The sequence below is a fragment of the Pleurodeles waltl genome, chromosome 10 (genome assembly GCF_031143425.1).
Source record: "Pleurodeles waltl isolate 20211129_DDA chromosome 10, aPleWal1.hap1.20221129, whole genome shotgun sequence".
NCBI classification, from domain to species: Eukaryota; Metazoa; Chordata; class Amphibia; order Caudata; family Salamandridae; genus Pleurodeles; species Pleurodeles waltl.
In genome coordinates this window covers 1,064,801,755-1,064,826,050 of record NC_090449.1, presented here as the reverse complement: position 1 = coordinate 1,064,826,050, position 24,296 = coordinate 1,064,801,755, and the positions used below count along the sequence as shown (strand labels likewise).

At 46.3% G+C, this 24,296-nt stretch overlaps 1 protein-coding gene across 2 annotated transcripts in view; it reads right to left on the bottom strand.

Moving 5' to 3' along the window:
• ANKRD28 (ankyrin repeat domain 28) overlaps window positions 1-24,296 on the bottom strand; it is a 496,481-nt gene that overhangs the window by 277,637 nt on the left and 194,548 nt on the right. For both annotated transcript variants that reach the window (XM_069212092.1, XM_069212091.1), the window contains exon 3: window positions 1,063-1,141. In XM_069212092.1, the coding sequence (XP_069068193.1) occupies window positions 1,063-1,141 (79 nt within the window). The remainder of the gene's footprint in view (window positions 1-1,062; window positions 1,142-24,296) is intronic.

Genomic DNA, 24,296 nt, shown 5'->3' with positions numbered 1-24,296 from the left:
GGATACAAAGCACCACTGTGAAGTTACAGTGCGGCTATCATTCGTTAGGGAGACAGAGGACCACTGTGGGGCTACAGTGCGGCTATCGTTCATTAGGGATACAAAGCACCACTGTGAGGCTACAGTGCGGCTATCATTCATCAGGGAGACAGAGGACCACTGAGGTTACAGTGCGGCTATCATTCATTATGGATACAGAGTACCGCTGTGGAGGGATGTAGAGATGCTACCATCCATTAGGGATAAAGAGTACCCCTCTGGGGGACAGCAGAAGGGCGTCCATCCCTTAGGGATACAGAGTGCCACTTGAGAGCAGCTACCACCCAACGCAGCCAGGAATGGCACTGATGCCTTCCATCTGAGCACAGCAAGCACCTGCACGTCCTAGCCTCAGTGCACCCCAGAAGTGCTGCTCACCGCCAGCTCCCACACGTGTTTGCCACAGCGAAAAGTAGATGGAGCTTTGGCAAATGGACATCAATGCCGAGGTCTACTAAAAGGTTTTCCCTCCTACTAGTGTTATCCCCTGTGTGGCCCGCTCTTGAACCCTCGCAGGCATTTACCAAAAGTCACACTTTTACCACTCTCAGCCCAGACACGTCCTTCTGTCCGCCCCTGGCACCGTGCACTAACTAACAAGACCACCGCACTTACTCCTCCTCGAGCTTGCACCCTCTGGCCTGTTCTCAAACTAGGACTACAACAAACTTATTAAATGGTGAATATAGGGTTCCCCGATTGTGCACATCTCTAGATATTAAAACAGGGGTTTCCTACAGTGGATTGGGAGCTGCTTAATCACTAGTAAACTTACAAGACAGTCAAGGCTCAGTGTAACCCAGCCTACCGCGTCATTCTGAATAGTGCACCTTGTTTTGCGTTACGTCTGTGCCATACATATTGCTTTGGCCAGTAAGGGTCACAGAGCCCAGCTCTCCTCACTTAACTGCTGAAAGAAGAGCCTTTCGCAGGGACATTATATGGCAGTACAGACGACTGCTCCGGAGACAAGTGAGTCAGCAAACTATAATCTCACAACAAAGAAAGAAACTTGAAACCTACCAGATAAAATGAGGAGTTCAATAATTTCGGCGTCCCCCAGGTGGGCAGCAGCATGTAATGGGGTCCTCTTTTCATTATCCTGGGGAGAAAACATTGAGAAATCAGTAAGAGGTGGAGCAGGGACCAGGGCAACAAAACTTTCTTTCAATAAACTTTGTTCATAAACCCAGAACCACAACTACCATGTGATATCAGAAACCAAAGCAACATGAAGTTCGAAAAGCAATGCAGATAGAACACACAGCAATGCTGTCAATCACCTGAGGGAACCACTAAACAAATAAGAGCAAAGGACCGATGAACACAGCACCGCCGCCTATCCAGAAGCGTAACTAATCAAAGCAAAGCACCAATCAACACAGCACTGCTGCCAATCCAAGAGCACAACTAAACAAAGCAGAACAGCGATCAATAGCACTGTTGCCAATCTAAGAGCATAACTAAACAAAGGAAAGCACTGTTCAACAGCACTGCCGCCAATCCAAGAGCGTAACTAATCAAAGCAAAGCACCAATCAACACAACACTACTGCCAATTCAAGAGCACAACTAAACAAAGCAGAGCAGCGATCAATAGCACTGTTGCCAATCTAAGAGCATAACTAAACAAAGGAAAGCACTGTTCAACAGCACTGCCGCCAATCCAAGAGCGTAACTAATCAAAGCAAAGCACCAATCAACACAACACTACTGCCAATTCAAGAGCACAACTAAACAAAGCAGAGCAGCGATCAATAGCACTGTTGCCAATCTAAGAGCATAACTAAACAAAGGAAAGCACCAATAAATAGCACTGTTGCTAATCCAAGAGCATAACTAAACAAAGCAGAGCACCAATCAACAGCACTGCTGCCAATCCAAGAGCATAACTAAACAACGGGAAGCTCTAATCAACAGCACTGTCACCAATCCAAGAGCACAACTAAAGAAAGGAAAGCACCAATCAACAGCGCTGCTGCCAATCCAAGAGCATAACAAAGGAAAGCACCAATCAACAGCACTGCTGCCAAACCAAGAGCGTACCTAAACAAAGGAAAGCACCAATCAGCAGCGCTGCTGCCAATCCAAGAGCGTACCTAAACAAAAGGAAAGCACCAACCAACACATTACAAGAGCATAACAAAGGAAAGCACCAACCAACACAATACAAGAGCATAACAAAGGAAAGCACCAATCAACAGCACTGCCACCAATCCAAGAGCATAAACAAAGGAAAGCACCAATAAACAGCACTGCTGCCAAACCAAGAGCGTACCTAAACAAAGGAAAGCACCAATCAACAGCGCTGCTGCCAATCCAAGAGCGTACCTAAACAAAAGGAAAGCACCAACCAACACATTACAAGAGTATAACAAAGGAAAGCACCAACCAACACAATCCAAGAGCATAACAAAGGAAATCACCAATCAACAGCACTGCCACCAATCCAAGAGCATAAACAAAGGAAAGCACCAATAAACAGCGCTGCTGCCAAACCAATAGTGTAACTAAACAAAGCAAAGCACCAATCAACACATTACAAGAGCATAACAAAGGAAAGCACCAATCAACAGCACTGATGCCAATTCAAGAGTAACTAAAGGAAAGCACCAATCAACACATTACAAGAGCATAACTAAACAAAGCAAAGCACCAATCAACACATCATTGCTGCCAATCCAAGAGCACAACTAAACAAAGCAGAGCAGCGATCAATAGCACTGTTGCCAATCCAAGAGCATAACTAAACAAAGGAAAGCCCAAATGAACAGCACTGTCGCCAATCCAAGAGCATAACTAAACAAAGCAAAGCACCATTCAACACAGCACTGCTGCTAATCAAAGAGCGTAACTGAAACAAAGCAGAGCACCAATCAATACAGCACTGCCGCCAATCCAAGAGTATAACTAAAAGGAAAGCACCAATCACCAACAGCACTGCCGCCAATCGTCTGAGGAAAGTACTAAAGAAATAGGAGCAAAGAATTAACACAGCATTACTGCCAGTCAGCATGAGCAGACTTACTAAATAAAGCAAAGCACCAATCAACACAACACTGCCCCTATCCAAAAGCATAACAAAGCAAAGCACCAATCAACACAGCACTGCCGCCAATCCAAGAGCATAACAAAGCAAACCACCACTCAACAAAGCACTGCTGCCAATCCAAGAGCATAACTAAACAAAGGAAAGGACCAATCAATAGCACTGTCGCCAATCCAAGAGAATAACTAAACAAAGCAAAGCACCAACCAATAGCACTGTCGCCAATCCAAGAGCGTAACTAAACAAAGAAAAGCACCAATCAACACATTCCAAGAGCATAACTAAAAGAAAAGCACCCATCAAGAGCACTGCCGCCAATCCAAGAGCATAACTAAACAAAGCAAAGCACCAATCAACACAGCACTGCCGGCAATCCAAGAGGGTAACTAAACAAAGTAAAGCACCAAACAGAGCACTGCTTCCAATCCAAGAGCATAACTAAACAAAGTAAAGCACCAATCAATAGCACTGTCGCCAATCCAAGAGAATAACTAAACAAAGCACCATTTAACACAGCACTGCTGCCAATCCAAGAGCCTAACTATGCAAAGCACCAATCAACAGCACTGTCACCAATCCAAGAGCATACATAAACAATGTAAAGGACCAATCAACACAGCACTGTAGCCAATCTAAGGACATAAACAAAGGAAAGCACCAATCATCAACAGCACTGTTGCTAATCGCCTGATGGAAGTACTAAAGAAATAGGAGCAAAGGATCAATGAACACAGCACTACCACCAATCGGCATGAACAGTTACTAAATAAAGCAAAGCACCAATCAACAGAGCACTGCTGTCAATGCAAGAGCATAACTAAACAAAGCACCAATGAACAGCACTGTCGCCAATCCAAGAGCTTAAAGCACCAATCAGCATAACAATGCTGTCTGAGAGAAGTAAAGAACTAAAAGCAAAGGATCAATGAGCAAAGCACTGCTGCCAATCTGCATGAACAGAGTTACTAAATAGAGCAAAGCACCAATCAACACAGCACTGTCACAATCCAAGAGCAAAAGTAAACAAAGGAAAGGACAGATGAATGTAGCACTGCCGCCAATCCAAAAGCATAAGTAAACAAAGAAAGCACGATTCAACACAGCATGACTGCCAATCGCTGCAAGGAGATGGAAGGAACTACAAGCAAAGGACCAATGAATACAGCACTGCTGCCAATCCGTGGTGACCAAAATTAAAGAAAAAGCAAAGCACCAAATAGCAAAGCTCTGCCACCAAACCAATGTGAGCAAGACTAAATAAAAGCACAGCACCAATCAACATAGTCTGCCATCAATCAGCTGGGGGAACTAAAGTAATAAAAGTAAAGGACCCATCAGCACAGCACTGCCGCGAATCGCATAAGTACATAAAATCAGAGAATGAAATAGCACTGCCACAATTCCACTGTGAGGTCAAGTAAAGAAGCAGATTCAAATTAGCAGCACTGTGGCCAGTCGGCTGGGAGCTCCTGAAAAACAACTCCAGAACTTCAAGTAATGGTCATATAAAAGGGGCATAGCAGCCAATCCGCTCAGAGAAATACTTAAGTACAAGCCATGGTCTTCTAAACACACAATTGTAGCTAATCGGTTTTAGGCTTCTGAAGATGAGCACACAACACGTAACATGTTCAGATAAAGCACTGCAGACAAATGCCACGAGCTCCCGAAGAGAGTACCTCAAGAAGCACATCATGTTCAAATAAACAGCACTGGATGCTATATTCTGAACAGAACTAAATAAATGCAAAATATGAACATTCACGTAAACCTGAATGCAGCATTACACTAAACAACATAGGAGGACAACAGAAAAAAAGATTCTACCTTCCTATAAACACAACACTGCACCCAATCCAGAATAAGTTACGTTTGTGAGCTCCTGCAGACAATTCAGGAAACACAAGTTACGTTCGAACACCTCAGCAGCCACTCTCCCGTAAACTGGACAGCAAGGGCTGAGCTGCCACACCACCAGTAACTTCTCATTTTCTTTCAAAAACCTATTGCCCACCTCCCAGGGTTAGCTGACCACCAGTCCACTATTTTAGAGAATACAACCAATGTGGAGGCAACAATTCACAGTAAATTCCTTATTACATAAATTAATTTGAGAGTCCAAACAGCTTCACACGCCGTGGCATGGTGATAAAATCCAATTCTTTATTGTACTTCAATGTACTTCATAAAATACAGCCAATACGTTTCCATGACCCACCAAGAGCTTCATCAGGGCTTATAAATCAAAGGACAAGTATCCAAAATACCAGTTTGTGACTATCCTCATCTCAGATCCTGACAACAATAGCAACTCGAATAGAATGTTCTTCATCTTAGTATCTGTTGGCGCTGTGTGGAGGCCATAAGTTCTTGCTTCAGTCCGCAGTTGTGGCCAGTTCAAGAAAAGCAAGCAGTGTTCCAATAAAGCCAACACTGCAGTCTATCCACAGTGAGGACCAGTCAAGAAACACAAGCAGTGGTCAAAGAGCACCACAGCTAATCCACTGTGGGCGCAGGAAGACACCTTCAGAAAATCAAAGTTTGAATAAGCATGACTGCAGCTAATCCACTATGAGCTCACAAAGACGACGCCTTGAGTAAAACAAACTTCAAATGAGCATGGCTGAGGAAAAGCCACTTTGAGCTCATGAAGACACCTTGAGTTAAACAAACTTCAAATAAGCATGACTGCAGCCAATCCACAGTGAGCTCATGAAGCAGACACCTTAAAAACAAATTTCAAATAAGCATGACATCAGCCAATCTACTGTGAGCTCATGAAGACACCTTGAGTAAAACCGAGAAACTTCAAATGAGCATGACTGCAGCCAATCCACTGAGTGCATGAAAAAGACGCCTAGAGTAAAACAAATTTCAAGTAAGCAGACTGCAGCCAATCAGCCATGAGTGCCTAATGAGGACATCTGGACATTCCAAAGAATGCAGAGAGCACGATCATCGGCTAAGTGGTACATTCAATTATCACAGTTTTTTTCATTCTCTTGAATTGCACTGAGATTGAAACTCTCCTATAATTTGTTAAATTGACATCATACTGAGGCTGGGGATTTTTTATCTGCAGTTTCAAGAAGCCTTTCACCCAGAAAACTCCATAACCAACAGATATTTACACTACAAACTGTCGGAGGTTGATGGGCTCAGACTAGATCTGTAAAACACCAAGCACAATGAGTAGGGGGAGAACGCAGATCTGCGGTTCCCCTGATAACTCCTGGGTTAAGTTAGGTGTAAATGGGGGCCTGGTTCTGACGCACAACAGTCTGCTTAATGGTGCTGCAGGGCATGAGGGAAGGCCTGCTGAACTACTAACCTTGTCTGAAAGCCATCCAAGTGTGAAGGGAGTAGTCACAACTTCAGCAACAGCACTTAATCCAACACAACTTGCAAAACAAGGTGATCTGAAAGGCTTGTCTCCCGGGTGTCCCCAGTGGGGCTACCTGAGGGATGCAGTCAGTGGGGTTAATCCATCCCAGCAGCACATAGACCAAGGAGACGCGAGTGAGGTACAGATCCGATTGTTATATCCTGGTTTCTTTGTTGTACTTTACCTCTTTAAGAGAAGGTACACTAGGATTCTAGAACAAGAGCAAGTGGTGGGAAAGGGAGAGAATGGGCCTGCCAGGGGTTGTTTGCTGTGGACATTGCTTATACATGCCAACATTTCACCAATGAAATGTGGGACATTTGGGGGGGGGGGGGGGGGGGGGGGGGGAATCATAATACATTTTCTCTACTGTCGTCTATTAAAGCTGAGCAAATTTCAGGTGGAAGAGAGCTAAAATAAAGCGATTTTTGGCTTTTCAAAATCGGTGTACTTTCACCTCAACCGAGTCTATTGGCATGTATGATCGCTCTCAATAAAATTTGGTTTTTAGCCCACTTCAGGTGAATCAATCATAAATTGGTGAAGAGTGAAGTCTCATTACATATTGTTTCACTCTGTGAAAAATTAACCCCTGAGATGCCCAGGATGTTTATGGTGGGAAACGGTCTTCAAACCTGTTTCTCATGAAAGGCAGATACTACATGCATAAATCATATAAAGGGAACTAAGTTTGAATTCTGGGGTCGACCGTGTAGAAAACCAAAAGATTTGAGTCAATGCCTCACTCACTATGTATTGTGGCATGCTTCATTCTTGGCATCTATCCACACCGTGGTAGGTTAGTACCACCATGGTGGACTCAACCAAAATTTTGAGTTTTGAGAAAACCTGCTACTGAAATTGGAGCAGAGATCCAGAGAGACAGAAAAAAATGCCTCCGGGTACACCCTAGGAAGTTTCCTTAACTGAGCACCCTAGACATAATTCAAAAACTATTGCGGGTGTATTTTGAGTAACAATAACAATCACCCATGTAAAAGCCAACATGTTTCAGTCTACATCTAAAGTTCATTCAGGTCTGAGGCCTTCGTCGGGCTGTAAGCATCCCTGCCTATCTAATCATTCATACCATGCATAGAAATTAAGTCTAGCGCTCTCACCTCATTTGACTCTCCTCTTGGAGAAAGCCCTAATTATGGGCACTGCTACCTTGACGAATGTGTGACTACAGGGGCGTGTCTCCCACTTGACTCACATGATTCCCAAATCACCCAGTTTTTTCATCTCACTTAAAGCCCTGGTGAATGGCAAACAAGCACTCATTACCAACTACAGCGTGCTGCTCTGGTCAGCAACATCTAGGCGGCTTTACGCTTTTCTCTGCCTCCTGTAGGCTCTGAAAAAGTCCAAGCGGCCTACACCACAGGGCTCCTCGCTCCATGCACCTGAGCCAGTCTTGGCAGGAGGTGGTGGGCCACATCTTCATTCACTTCTGTGCCTCCGTCTCTGGCTGCCTACTGTAACAGTAATGACAGCAAACATGAGTATTTAACTAGAGGTATGATTGCCCCTGCGGCTGCCCTCGTGGATTGTGACCAGAGCATTCGAGCACAGACCACACACTAAAGTCCCTCTCTTGCTCCCTGTGTACATAAGGGCTGGCATTTGGTGTAGCGAGTATGGCCCAGGTCGCCAATTTTCAGAGGTCACACCAAACAGTCTGTATCAAACTGCTGCAGACACCAGTGCCCTTCATGACTGCAATGATTAAGACTAACTGCTTTTAATCCTTTTGCGGTCGCAACCTACCAGACTTTTGCTAAAGAGGTCTTGGAGACCTTTAGAAAGCTGACCTAGGAATGTATTCCACTTGTTGATTGCCATTAGCTTTGTGGCTTGTAACTCACAGTTTCTGCCTTTCCATTTGCTGGCTTTATTTACTCTAGGCTCTCCAGGCTCAGTTTGTCCCTCCCCTTGCCTAAACAGTTTTCTGTATCCTTCCACAAACTCGCTTTCTGTTAACAGGCCTTTAAATCTTGTACTTATCTCGTCACATTTGCTGTGCATTCAAAAACTGAGCCCAAATGTCAAGTCCCGTCTTACAAGGGCTCTCATTTACTTTTCTTTCTCCGACTTCAAAGTGAGAGGATTTATGTGACAATCATGCTGGATACCAGGGGTAGTAAAGAGGTTTTTTCCTAGCACAAGACAGCATTTAAATGAACTGTTTAAGTACTTCAGAATATATCAGAATTATGAACGCACAAATAAAGCATATTTTTTGGTATGTGTGTGTTGGAAACAAATACTTTAATATGATCAAAACGAATCATTAAACTAGGTGATGCAATTTCCACACATTTTCATCTATGCACTGCATAGTTTTATCAGTAAAACTGAATTTCTGTGCAAACACAGTGGTCATTTCAACTGAAAATGTGTTGGATGTAACAGCAGTGTGCTACCACACCGTGAATACTCCATGCTACGCCTCGCCCTTCTACTCTGCACCACTCCATAGCACTGCACTCTACACTACTTCATGCTACGCCTATTCTGCCCTGTACCACTACTCTATGCCAATGCACTCTTCGCCACTCTGCTCTACACCACTGCACTCTACACCATTCCAGTCTAGGCCACACCAATCTAACTCTGCTCAACTCCACGCTATTGCACTCTACAACGATGTACTCTATGCCACTCTGCAACACTGCACTATATGCACTCTGCAACACTGCACTATATGCCAATACACTCTACTCCAATGCACTTTGCACTGTAACACTCAACTCTATGCCCCTGCACTCTACGCCAAGCCACTGTATGCCACTCTAATCTACACCACTATACTCTATACCACTGCACTCTACCCAGCACCACCCCACCCTAGGCCACTTCACTCTACTCTGAAACAATCCACTCTACTGCACTCTCCACCAATCAACTCTTAACCATGGTACTCGATGCCAGTGTACTCCACTTTGCTTCACTGTACTCTGAACCACTGCTCTCTACGCCACTCTGCACTACTCCACTTTACACCACTGCACTGTGACACGCTACTCTGCAAGAATGCACTCCACACCACTACACTCTGGCACTCTGCACCATTCTGCGCCACTGGCATCTCCAACACTAGACTCTGCACTGCTCCACTCAGCACCACGCCACCGCACCAATCTAATCTAAGCCACTGTTTTCTACAATGCTGCACTGTACACCACTGTACTCTGCAACAGTCTACTCAATGCACCCTACACCACTCCACGCCATTCTACGAACTCCAATACATAACACTCTGCCACTCCACTTTACGAGACTCTACACCCTGCCACTGCACTGTACACCACTCTGCCACACCACAATACAATACAACTGTACTCTCTACCATTCCACTGACACTCCACTCCACCCCTCTATGCCACTAACTTTTAGCCAGGCTGAACAGCAGCCACGCTGGTGAACATGGCGAAAACACATTGGCAAAGCCAATAGCTGTTGTATAGGGAAGAATTATTGGCTTTGCCAATGCGTGTTACTTGCTGCAGGTAACGTTTTACACCCAATTAACTCCTTTCCTTCCCCTCCCACTTCCCCTGTTGCATCCCTAACCACACACCAACACACCCATTCGCACCACCACCACTTGGCACTAGTGAGATTGAGCTGCGCTGTGAGTGACTTAGGATATTTGGGGGAGGTTCTGAGAAGTTTGTGCTCACAGGTCAGTTACTGGTTTGATCTGTAAATGACCTGTAAACACAAAATAGACCACCTGCTACCTTATTTTATTCACCAGCTGCAAGGAGGGCGCCAATTTTGATTCCACCTAGGGCACTATCTGAGCCAAGGCCGGCTCTGGTGTACATATATATATGTACATGCCTCCACAGCTGTGGTACAATTCACTGAAGTTTAAGCGATAACACCATCAGGCGCCATATTTGTACCACATTCTAAATGTACTTATTTTTGTTATTAAATCTATTGCCAGGTACCAGGTATTACAAATGATTATCCTACTGGACCTCGAGAGCTCCATGAATAATATACGTGATGTTTGCACCAGGGGCATCTTAAGGATTTTGGGGACCCTGTTTTTGGATCATAAACTCAAGGGTCCCCCAGTTTCAGCTCTTTCACGCCCTCTTTGGCCAGGTCACTGACAGTGCACAGGCACACACCCATGTGTTTACATCCAATATTCAGGGATAGTGACGTGTTATTTTAATATTGTAACAAAGTAGCAGCATCTCTCTAATGTTACTACAAATAATCTCTGTGACGCTCTCAAATTTGTCATTCGCGAAGACCCCTGTTTTAAATTGAAACACTATGTTGCATGAAAGAAACATTTCTCTGCAAAAGTATGTGATAGACGCACATCACACACATCAAATTCAAGGAAAACGTTTTTTTTTTTGTTTTTTTTTTAAAACAGCGCTGTTGAATTATTCATGGTACTGAGGGCAAGACTCTCTGCAGAACAGAGCGGGTTCTATCAGGGGCCCATGGAAGGCTGGGGCCCTGGACCAGAGACCACCTCTGGTTTGAACAGCTGAATCCCTGGCTGATGAACCGAGCACTAGCAGAGCATCAGGAGCGGCACTGAGCACCGTGGCCGCTAGGTGGCAGCCAGTGCACACGAGTGACGGCAGGAGTGAGTGAAGTGACTGACAGGCGTGGCTGGTGAATGAACGCCGGGGCGATGGAACCCCGTCGGCATAGGATGTAAGTAAGCGCAGAGCATGGCATTCAGAGGGCAGGCGGCCCTGGGGGTGGCCTGCTGCCCCCACCTCCCCGATGCTGATGAAAGGGGGTGTCACAGCAGCAGCGCCTAATTTGTGAGTACAAATTAAAAACAAGTAAGTGCCCGGGCCCTCCCCAGGGGGCCACCGGAACTTGCACCACATATGGTCACTCAGCGCTGCCAATGGCGGTACCTGCACATCTAACCATCCCACTGCTGCAAGTGTTCGAGGCCCCACAGCGACCAGAATGGCTTGGGTGGCAGGGATTAGTTGTTTACAATCTATACCACAACTGTTGTTCTGAGCGTCTTTAAATTAAAAAAAAAAAAAAACAGCGCCAACATCTGGCACCTGTCAAGTGCCAGTGTTGACAATTATGTGTCTGTACCGAGCACCGGAAATCACTGGCTCAAATTAAGCACTGCATAGCATTGCCAAACCAACCTCGGGTACCCTTTGACTTAAGGGGTGCCCGACACAGATGGCCTTCCCCGAGGATCCACCAAGCACCGCCTAAAAGGCGACCCTGGGGCTGGACTGCTGCCCCACCTCTCCATGCGGATGGAGGGATCACACAGCAGTGTGGCCTGTGCCAAACCATGCCATGGGTACCCTTTGACTTAAGGTACAGATGACCGCCTGGCTCCCCCTCTCATAAACCCCCTGTGAATGAAAAGCCTGCATGCATTCTGGGAAATTCAAGGGTACTTTGGGTTTGGGGGGGTGGATTGGGAATTTTAAACGCTGAAGAAACGTGTAGTAGCGCCTCATAAGGCGACACCTTCCCCAGTACGGAGTCTCCGCTTGGACCGGTGCAATTTCAAGAGAATCTGAAATGTAAAAAGCGTCTTCCTCGGCACCGGGGTGTGACCCGCCTAATACCATGTGTGGTACCCCACAGTCCCCCAGTCTCGGGAAGGGGCCGAACTCACCGGGCAGAGGGCACCAGCTCCCCGGGTGTCTGGCCTTGGAGGTGCAGAGGGCACTGGCTCCCCGGGCGTGTGGCCTTGGAGGGGCAGAGGGCACCAGCTCCCCGGGTGTCTGGCCTTGGAGGTGCAGAGGGCACAAGGTAACCAGGCGTGTGGCCTTGGAGGGGCAGAGGGCACAAGGTAACCAGGCGTGTGGCCTTGGAGGGGCAGAGGGCACAAGTTCACCGAGAGTGTAACCTAGGAGAGAGGGCAAGAGCTCATCGGACATGTGACCTCGGAGGGTGAGAAGGAACATCCTGCGGTCCTTCAGATCTGTCCTCCATCCCAGGATGTGGTCACATATTCATTCCAACATATGCTGGAGTTTCCATGCAGGTTCATTTCCACATGGCCCAGGATAGGTCTTTTGTGAAGTTTGCAAACACCACGGACTGGCAAGTGAGTCTGCGTTCAGCCAACTTTGCAGCCAGTTTCTCGCCCCTGCCAGGACACTCTGGCACAAAGACGTGTTAAAAGTGGGTACAAGTGACTGGGAGGGAGTGGGGAGACACCCTCGGGCGATGGAAGGTTCAAATTCGGGCGTTTCAAGACAAACATCACTCAAACCCAGGACCTCAAAAAGCGTGACCCAGGGCGAGTACGACAGTGAGGACAGGACATACTGGCATGTTCGGCGGGAAACAAAAGCCTGCGTTTCACCGCATGGTATGCTCGCACAGGCACTGACAACTAACCGGCCCAGCGAACTGCACCACCTGCACGATTTCCTATCCTCTTGCTTTGATAACTTAGGGCCATATGTACTAACACATTTTCCCATAGACATAGAATGGTTAAAACCCTTTGCTACATCTGGTTCTTAATAGCTTAAAGGCAGATGTGTAAGAACCTTAGGTATTTTAAATATTTGTATTTTAGTATTGCTATATTGTTGATTATATATATATATATTTACCACATGCACGGTTTTAAGTAACTATCATGATTAATAAAAATTCAAAAGGCAGCGGTGGACGAACTCAAGAGCGGAATTCACGAAAGGCCTGGGCGGGATTGCTGGGTTTAAGGTGAAGGGGGTGAGCCTGGCAGTCACCTGCCTTTTCTTGAATCTGCAGACACTGCAGGCTGGTGTCGGCTTTCAAAGGACAGATGCCAAAAGAGCCGCAACGACGCGGCCTTCCATCCTTCAGGGCTAGAAAACAACTGCCACCAAGGCGGGCAAACAGTGGCACCTGTGCTCGGTCTCCTGTCTGTGGTGCCCATGTGGTGCCCATGGTCAATCGGTTCTTGCTAAGCAGCCCTGGCACCTCCTCGGTGCCCTGGGAGCTGTCGTCTTCCCGCCTCTCTCCACAGCTGGATTGTTGTCTATGCGAGGATGTGATGCTGAGTTTCACTCACCGACCATGTGCTTAGAATAGAACCGATGCCTGACTCGGCCCTTCTTGCCAGGACACTGCTACGAGCTGCAGCTGGGAGGGACGCGCTCGCAGGGTGGGGACCCGATGGAAAGGCTGATGCAAACGGCAGATACGTGAGCTTACGATGCATATGTGCATGTATACCCCACCCTGCCGTCTGCAAACCCTCCTTGGCTTAATGATTCTGTCTCTTGGGTGGTCCCTGCCTCGTGCATTTGCTTATGAATCCCAGGAGACCCCACAACTTCATGTCATAACTCCTTGGTTTCACTCACTGCCATGAAGTGTGATCACAGCACTAGGAAAGTCCATTAGTTGCAATAGTTTTGGCTTCCATTCAGGGATGGTTTAGACTAGATTGTCTCCCCGAACCAGCTGTTGGAAGGAGGGTGGGTTAGGTTTCAATAAAAATGTTTTTAAAAAAAACAGTACAGCTCCCCTTGGAACATGGAAAGATCATCCATGATGAAAAACAGAATCAAAGCAGGTGTAATCAAGTCAGAAGAAAATTTCCATTGCCGGAGACACACGAATTCTAGTGACCTGTGAAATGGCTAAACATTTCATTATTTCAATGGACTGTACACTGAAGTTGGGGGGGGGGGGTGTAGACGAAACAGACTTATGTACAGAACATCTCAGTGGTAACTATATGGTGTCATTAAGTATACAGGACAGAATGTGGGTATCATTCAATTCATGCCCCAGGCAAGTCTTGAAAAAAAACTAGGAAAAGTGATACATTTGGGTCGAAACATGTCGACCTCAAAGCTGTGAACATGCGCTAGGCAAACGCCTTCTCCAGGACAGTGAAGTGTTGTATAGAGAAGTCCTCATAGGAATGCAGGACTGAAAACTTCACCTCAACTTCTATGGAAGTAGTGCACCAATTGTTGAGTAGGTTAGAGGTTTGCGTTTGTTAAGGACTTAGGACTATGCATGTTACACCTTTGTTGCAATAAATGTTCACAAGGTAAGAATAAGCAATGCTGTTACATACTCTTCTGAATCATGACTGCTCTTCACTACACATTGTAAAAGGAGTTAAATAACTATCATTTTATGATGTTAAACTGAGACTAAAGTCAAATCGTTGCCCACTTGAAAGTTGGGACAGCAGTCGTCCACTTGGCTTGAAAAAGATGCATTTCGTTTCTAGTTTTTTTCAGGCCTGCATTATTCCGTCCCAGCTTAGAGGACTAGACATTGACATGCCAGCTGCACATGCACCCCTTTTGGAAAGTGTACCCTCAAATCATGGCGAGGGTGGCTATTGCCTATTTGTACCATGCTACTGGTTGACTGGCAGAGGACTACAAATCTGAGGTACAGGTATTTTTAACTGCACCCTTAGCAGGGAAGTCCACCCCTTGCAAAGATCCCACTGTCCATGATAAATGAGGTCCTTAAATTTCCTCGTCCATTTATCATGTGCTCAGAGACCTGTGCAGAGGCGCGGCTGCCCATTTGGAACCGAGTTTAAAAACATTAAAAAAAATAAAAATTGAAATGGCGACTGATTTCAGGCTCCTAATATAAGGGATAATGTGACCCCTGGCGTACATTATAAGGATATTGTAAGTCACCTCGGAGTTCCATAACCTTATAAAGGAACTCTGCTTTCGGCCTCATTCCGCTTTATGGTTATGAAACTCCTTGGTGACTTGCAATATCCTTATAATGTACATTGGGGGTGGGCTTTATAACATATAATTCATGGTCACACCATCACCTTTCCCACAAACCACTTGCAAGCTTGGTGCGCAGCTCTTTCACATGAGAGAGTATGATTGTAGCATAAAGAATACAAATAAAACCTCTAGTGCAAACTAGAACACATCAAAAACCTATTCAGATATTTCTGGTAAATAGATATTGGAAACAGTTCATTACGAGTCAGTTTCAAATGAAGAGAAAATTTGCAGCAGCTTAGACTGTGTAGAAACCCGCAGAAGGATTCTAGCTTTTCTCCATCTAAGGAGGGCAAAAATAGTCCCTCCATCTGCTTGTCACTGTGCGCCACTGAAACAGAGCAGCAGGAAGAACCGCAAGATTCAGTTTGCTGCTTTAAACAGCTGCTTCAATTGTGCTTCGTGACCTGATCTGCCTTTCACCTCGAGTGCTCGCTCCGACAGCAGGCGTAACTGCTGAATCAAAGAGGGGGGTACACACAACTAGAGGACAGAGCACCTCTATAAGCAGTAAAAAAAAATCCTCTCGGAAAAAGCCGATCTGCATTCACGAGTCTTTCACCCTTACAGACACTACTCTACTCACATATCCAATCACGAATACACCAAGCACTCAACCTACAGGCCCCACTCCATTCCCGTATCTCCAACTTGTTAGCCACCATAAATCACTCGCCCTGCTCACAAACTTTGCAGAAACCTTTAAATTACATTAAAAAAACACATATTAGAAAACATGATCAAAACCTTTTCTTCATTATGGTACAATAACATAATTATATGTTGTAAACAAATAAAACTAAAAAGGAGGCTTCATAGATAAAATAATAATAATACATAGAAACACCGTCCTTCCCCACAATTTGGTGCAAAAAAAATTAAAATATTTCCACAAAACACAATTACATTCCAAAAGGGAGAATACACGAGACAGGACATATAATTCTATTCCAGTGCTGAAAGCCCGCTATAAACATTAAAAGCATTATACTGTGTTTCAATTGAATAATTATCTGTCATGTCGCAATGTTTGGCGGATCCTTCATAAACCAGGTACATTGATGCGTTTCGGTGGCTCTTCTACTCCACTATCACCTTCTTCAGGACATACAACAGACAATCTCCCATTGGAATTAACAGCCAATAGTATTCAAAAATCTTTTTGAATGCAGTGTCTCAGAAACCTTCCCCACTGTTCAATTTATTCTTAAACTGACAGTGTGCGATTAGTCTTTCCAATCAAGACTAACTAGTTGGGTTCTTCCAACATCCTTCTTAGGAGTTCCTTCTTTCAATCTGTGCCCCAATCCTACCAACTTGGTGGGGTGGGAGGGGGATGTCACAATCCCACCTTAGTCCAAACCATCCAAATGAAGCATGCCCAATTTAGTTTTGTAGTTCACTTAATTCATTTGTGAGGTTAATATGTCCTCCTGATCGTTAGGATTTAACCATGGGGCTGAACCAAGATTAATTCAGGCAATACTCCACTCTACGCCACTGCACTCTATGGCAATTACTTCTAATTTACACCACTCTATGCTGCTCTAGTCTGCACCACTGCTCTCTACTTCATTCTACTCTGTACCACTCCACCACTGCACTCTACTATGCAGCACTCTAAACTATGCCACTGCTTTCTAAGTTACTGAATTCAATGCCACTGCACTCTAACTACACTCTGCAACACTACACCAATGTACCCTACACCAGTCCACTCTACGCCACTCCAGTGCATGCCACTCTAAGCTACTCCACACTATGCCACTGCCACTCCACAACACACTACCACTCCACAACACACTACCACTCCACAACACACTACCACTCCACAACACACTACCACTCCACAACACACTACCACTCCACAACACACTACCACTCCACAACACACTACTCCACTCACCATTCCACTCTACAACACTCAACACCACTCCCCTCCCTTCTACGCCACTAACTTTTAGCCATGCTGAACAGCAGCCACATGACAAACACATTGGCAAAGCCAATAGTTCTTGCATAGGCGAGACTTGTTGGCTTCACCAATGGAGGTTAGTTGCTGCAGGTGACGTTTTACACCCGATAAGACCCCTTCTTTCCCCTCCCATCTCCCACTCACCCCCGTCAACCCATCAATACTGCCATTTGCACCACCATCAACTCTGCACTGTGCTCAGGGGTCAGTTACTGCTTTGATGGGACAATGATCTGTAAACTCAAAATGGACCCCCTGCTACCTTATTTGATTCACCAGCTGCAGTGAGGGCGTCAAATTTCTTCCTGCCTAGGGCGCTATCTGAGCAAAGGCTGGCACCCGGTGTACATATATATATATGCATGCCTCCACAGCCGTAGTACAATTCAACGAGGAGTTTTAAGGCTCCTCACGCTACTACAGGAGACAGCCGGGCAGTGAGACATGTAGGGTCAGGTTTAAGTGAGGAGACCGATGTTGAACAAGTGTCTCTCAAGTGATCCATGGTACAGCAGGAAGTCGCCTTCAGAGCTTATGCATAGAGGGGCGACACCCTTAGTGATCTTAAATGTAAACATTTATCCTCCAAATACATACACCTTGTTTGCAAGATTTACTTACAGAAGCAAACCAGGAATAGAGTGCTCACACTGGACTTCAGGGGACTGAGGACGTTGAATTTCCACTCTTGCATGCGGTCTCCAGTATAGACTGCTTTGACACATTGCTGGCTGAGCACAACCACTGCCCACTAAGACTAAGTCTGGTCAAAGGCTTAGCTACCCATTGCAACGACTTCAGGAGTACTCCTCAGACACCGGGTATACAATTATCACAAGTACCACGGCTTGTACATGTACTGTGCAAATATCTTCATAGGTACTTCATCTACTCTTACGCTGCCTTTTAAACCAGTGAGTACCACCCTTAACCAGTTATGACAACTATCAGCCAAACACATAGCACTGCCTGTATGATATAAAACGTTGACCCCTGTGTACCACACGTCCTATAACACCCCCTTCAGAAGCACATCACAGCTGTTCACTCAATCCTTCCTTTAAATCAGGACTCATTTTCTACACCCCTAGCTTTTCCACTCTTCTTTAAACTTTTCATCCCACAGGTTTTCTTTGCAATCTGAAGACGCGGGCCAACAACTCACTCTAGCAGATCAACAAAAATGTCCCTGTTCACAAAAGGCCAACCTGTTCGAAACCCTACAACCAGGCATAACAAAATAAGACACACTGGAAAGGGTATTAACTCCACAAAAATCAATCCTATACAACTCACTAACCCAGACACAGCTACTCCACAGTATCACTTTTCATGCATGCTTGTAAATGCTAACTATGCCGGGGCACACTGCAAAAAATATTCTGCCTAAGCACAAGCTTGACTCAATCTGTATCACTAAATCTGGCCTAAATGAACACCCTTCACTCAGATGCATGGAGTACTATCAATTGTAGATCCACCACAATCACAACCTCATGTGATCATTGAAGGTCTCAAACTAGCCATCAACCAATCACCCACTGACACTACACAGTAACATATGATCTACCACCCGCTTGAGAACTTTAAAAAACATTGTAAACTAACAAATGCATTCCATGACAGAGTTATACACAGTCTACAAACCTCTTCCTAGGTAATCCAAATTCCGACTGGGAAATGTAAATACAAACTGCAATTGTGCCCCTGCTGTTAATAATCCAGCTCCCACAAACTTCGGTAAATCACATCACCATCTGAATTAAAAAGCAAAACCCTAGATTTAATCCTTGAGGACTCCAAGCGTGTCAATGTCTATTCCTCATAAGCAAAGTGTGGTCAGACCGCTTCATCATTACTTTTAGCATCCTCTACCAAGCACATCTTTCAAAACGTGTTGGGGGACTTGTTGGGGGTGGGGGGGGTTTGCTTGACTTTATATGCTTTCTAAATCCACAATTTACTAAATTGTGACCAAAGAATATAAAGACGGATTACAGAAAGCTCTGAAAGTTGCTCCTCTACAATAAAATATAACATACACGTACGCCAAGCCAACCCTGGTTCACAGATTAAACTGCACAAGCCATAAGCAGTCTGAAAAACATGCGAACAAATGTAGAAAGAAAATCCTCACTAATCACAAATTTAAAAAAGCCTCAATATATAAAGTTACCGTACATACAGCAAAATCGAAGTACCTTGACTAGCAAATAACTCCCTCCCCTAATGCTGCTTGCTTTTTTGCAACATCAATGATGTATATTTAGTAGCGAATGACAATCGACTGGCACCAGCAAATGAAACATGCAGTACATTTCCAAAACGTTCAACCAACAAAATCCAGTCAGCAGGAGGATGAGCGCTACACTAACAGCAGAACCCCCACACACCGCCACCATAATATTTAAACGTGTGCCACTGCTTCAAAATCTATGGCAGAAGGTCTTACAAAGGGAGTCAAAAATCTTAAAATTTCAAATTATTTCTGACCTTATCCCACATAAAGTTATCAAAGAAAACTTCTACATCTTTCAAGATACTTGGGGCGACTTGATTAATGACTCCCCGGACCAAGCATACTTTCTAACTCAATAAAAAAACAACCAGCCAACTACCTTCCAACAGCAAATCTTCTGTGCATGGGGAAATACTCAACCAGCCAACTACCTTCCAATCGCAAATCTTCCGTGCATGGGGAAATACTCAACCAGCCAACTACCACCTTCCAACAGCAAATCTTCTGTGCATGGGGAAATACTCAACCAGCCAACTACCACCTTCCAACAGCAAATCTTCTGTGCATGGGGAAATACTCAACCAGCCAACTACCTTCCAACAGCAAATCTTCTGTGCATGGGGAAATACTCAACCAGCCAACTACATTCCAATCGCAAATCTTCCGTGCATGGGGAAATAGTCAACCAGCCAACTACCTTCCAACAGCAAATCTTCTGTGCATGGGGAAAGCAAAGGAGAAAGTATTGTCAAGCTGACTAAACACCTTCATCGCCAAAGGTGGTCTACTAACCAAATAATCTGGATTCAGTATAGAAATGACAACCTTAAAAATGTTGATCTGTGGCACCACATTTATGATAAAGGGTGATGCTTGTCTATTGTGTAACTAGACCTAACTACATTTGACACAATCAATCATGACAGGCTTCTCATGAAACTTGAGCATCACATGGGTTAACGAGGACATGTTTTTAACTCACCCTATCTATCCATTAGACACTGTAGTAAAAATCAGAGGCTATACATTGAACACAACAAAAACATGTGGTGTCCCCTCAGGGTTTAATCACGCCTCATACGTTTTTCAATTGTATATGAGGTATCTAATTCTATGACAGGACCAGCGATTATGCAGTTCTTTCTTCACTTTTTATTACAACAGGAGGTTCAAAGTTCAACATAAAAAAACATTAGAACCACAAATCCCATGAGTCCGTAGTCATGGCAACCATAGTCCAATGAACACCGATAACGCCGACAGTATAAATGCCCAAAGTAACGTCATTCTCCCTCTTTCTTCACTGCTCACGGTGACAGATAAGTGTCTTTCTGCCTCCAAGCTCTGTTTTTTTTTTTTTACTTTGCAGAGTGTGTATTTGATTCTTTGGCTTAGCGCGCGTCAAACCTTCACTTCTCGGTGTTCCCTGTTGTAGCAACGCTGTTGCTACGCGCGCGGTAGGCTTTTGACAGCCCGAGCGTGTTTATATTGCGGTGACACGTCAGGCCCTCTAGAGGGTGCGCGTCCCGGTTTTACATACGCGTTCACAGCGTGCAAGTCATTTTTACGCTTGGCGCAGTTTTTTTTCCTAACGCGTTAGGGCAATTTGGTGAGTTTTCGACTGCCCTGTGTTTTCTCCCCCTCACTTGACACCGTTTGGTTGAGTGTACCTGGAGTGGGAAGTACGCTCATTATACGCGGTCACACAGGTTAGTGTGCCCGTTATCTTTGACTTTAGGCTTGTGGACTTCTCAAGCCTTTGATTTACGACAGGAGTGTGAGGGGGGGGCTACCCCGGAAGGTTTTGGGGCGTATTTTTCTCCTGTCATTACCCTCACTAGCAGTATGCAACCTGCCCAGGACCAAGACTCTTTTCCCCTCATGTCTTCAGTGGTCCCTTCGCTTCACATCCTTCCCCCTGGGGTGGATGTCGTCCTGTCGCAGGCCATTGCGCAGGCTCTCGCTCCTATTAAGGAGAGCATGGCACAGCTGGCCGAACAGGTTTCTAAAGGGCCAGGCATGACGGGGGTCGCCCATGAAGCTTCCCCCAAGAAATCACGCAAGGGTGCAGCAGAGCACCTCAGGGGAAACAGCCTTTTTCTGCGCTTCCCGGTAAGAGTGCACGCACGCAACTGCGTCTACCCTCCCGGGATGGTTCTTTACCCGGGGTTACTGGTGACAAGTGGCACCCCAAATCGGACCTTCTTGTGGGGTCTTCATTGGGCATTGTTGACGACTCTGAAGGGGATTCTTCCTCAGTTGAGGAGGTGGAAACGAGTCGTCTGTGGTGCCCAGGAGCCTCTATCCCAGAATCACAGGATCCGGGGGAGTCGGAATCTGACATGTTTGAGCCAGAGGGAACCCCCGCTCATCTGAATGGCGCCCGGATCCGAAAGTGGCAAACTATGTGGCGAGTAAACTTTGCCAAACTTTAGATAAGGATGTATGGGCGCGGCTCAGGGCTGAATGCCCCGCCCTACCCTCCCTGATAGAGTGGCAGCCACCCCAGATATAGACCCTAAAATGTGTACCTTCTTCGGAAAGTACGTTAAGGATCCTAAAAAGGGATTGATAGGTCTTGGCGAGCGTGCCAGGATAAGCTCCTGGACGTCGTTGGGCCTCTGACCCAAATTATCCAATTGGCAGAGCGGGCCAAATTGTCAAATACACCTCTCCAGACGGATGTCGTTGCGGGTTGGGCCCAGAGGGCATTATGCCTTCTCGGCAATGCCAACTGCTCTATATCAGCAGAGAGGCGCCGCTCCCTGCTTATTAAGATTGACCCCAAGATGGGGGAACTGTCAACTTTGGAGGCAGGGGCGGTGGCACGGGGTAATTTGTTCAGAGATCCCTTTGTCAAGGAGCTCGGAAAATTTGTGGCCACTTTTTCGGCCCTTGATAAGGTCCAATCATCGATAAAGAAGATCTTCCCTGGGAAGGTTTTTGGCGGGGCCGGACGAGGAAGGGGTCGCTCTTCCAACCACCAATTCCAACAAGGCCTTGGAGCTTTCCGACAGTTCGGTTGGCGAGAGGGTCGCCAGGGGACCTTCTTCCCCAACAGGGGTAAAGGAAGAAGTAAAGCGAGTAGAGGAGCCCGCGGAGCAGCCAACGCCCCAGGAGGAACCTCGGGTAAGGATTACCCCTTCTTTCCCTCAAGAACTGGGGGGGCGACTTTGCTTGTTCAGACGCAACTGGGAACTCCTCACCTCAGACGCATGGGTCTTACAGTGTCAGACTTCCACATAGAGTTCTGGGGGACTCCAGTTCAGGAAGTGATTTCCAGGCCTATGGTTTTTTCGGATTCAGACTCCATCCTCAGACACAGAGGTACAGGAATTGTTGCGCAAAGGCGCTATTTGCCCCGCGTCACTCCACCCAAGGGGTTTCGTCAGCAATCTTTTCTTAGTCGAAAAGGACAAAGGTTTTCATCCGGTGATCAATCTGCGTTCCTTCAACGACTGGGTTGTCTATCGGCACTTCAAAATGGAGGGTATTCACCTCCTGCGGGACATCTTACTTCAAGGGGACTGGATGGTTCGTCTGGACCTCAAGGACGCGTACCTCACGGTCCCCATTTTTCCTCCTCATCGCAGGTTTCTGCAATTTCGGTGGCGACCACAGGTGTTCGAATTCACCTCTCTCCCCTTCGGACTTTCTTCAGCCCCTTGGTGCTTTACCAAGCTCCTCAAACCGGTGGTGGAATTCCTTCGTTCTCGGGGAATCCGCCTCATTATCTACCTGGAAGATATCCTTTTGATGGATCAGTCCAAATCTCATCTCATATCCAATGTGAACATGACTATTGCTTTGTTGCAAGATCTGGGGTTTGTGATCAATTACCAGAAGTCTGATCTGACCCTCGCAGTCAATGACCTTTTTGGGTTTCCTCAGATTCCCAGGCGGCCTCTGAGTCTTCCGCTCCAGAAGATTGCAAAAATCAAGAAGGAGCTGAGGATTGTGTTGAGACGGGACAAGATCTCGCTTCGCCAACTTACCAGAGTAGTGGGCTTACTGTCCTCATCGATCCAAGCCATTTTTCCAGGCCCACTTCATTACAGGGCCACTTCATTACAGGGCTCTCCGGCGCCTCAAAGCGCATCATCTTCGCCGGGGGCTGACTTACTCCGAACGGATTGCCCTCAATTCGGAGGCCAGGACAGAGTTGCAATGGTGGTTGGACCACATGGAGGCCTGGAACGGCAGGGCCATCTTTGGTTCTTCTCCCGATCTTGTCAGAGTCGGATGCCAGTCTGCAAGGCTGGGGAGCCCGATGCGGGGACCTTTCCTTCGGTGGTCGGCGGACGCCCCAGGAACTCAGCCTGCTTATCAATTGCTTGGAACTCCTAGCGGGTTCATTCGCGATCAAGTCCCTGACTCGGGACAGGGTCTCTTGTGTGGTGCTCCTTCAGATGGACAATATATCGGCGGTTCAATACATCAACCGCCTGGGGGGCACCTGGTCAAGGGCACTAGCGGAATTGGCGAAGGATTTTTGGCATTTTTGTCTGGCTCACCAGATATCAGTCACGGCGGAGTATCTCCCGGGCATCCAGAAAGCCACGGCGGACTGGAACTCCAGGTATCTGACTGATTCCAGCGACTGGCAGCTGGATTCGACAACTTTTCAAGCGATCATGTCCTATTGGGGTCCTTGCGCGGTGGACCTCTTCACATACCGGTGGAATGCGCATCTTCCTCGCTATTTCAGTTGGCGTCCCGACCCGGGAGCGGAGGCCGTGGATGCGTTCCAACAGACCTGGAGTCAGTTTCTGGGGTACGCTTTCCCCCCGTTTTTGTTGATTCCAAGAGTTCTGTCTCAAGTGCGTCGCCAGCAAGCCACGATTATCCTGGTGACTC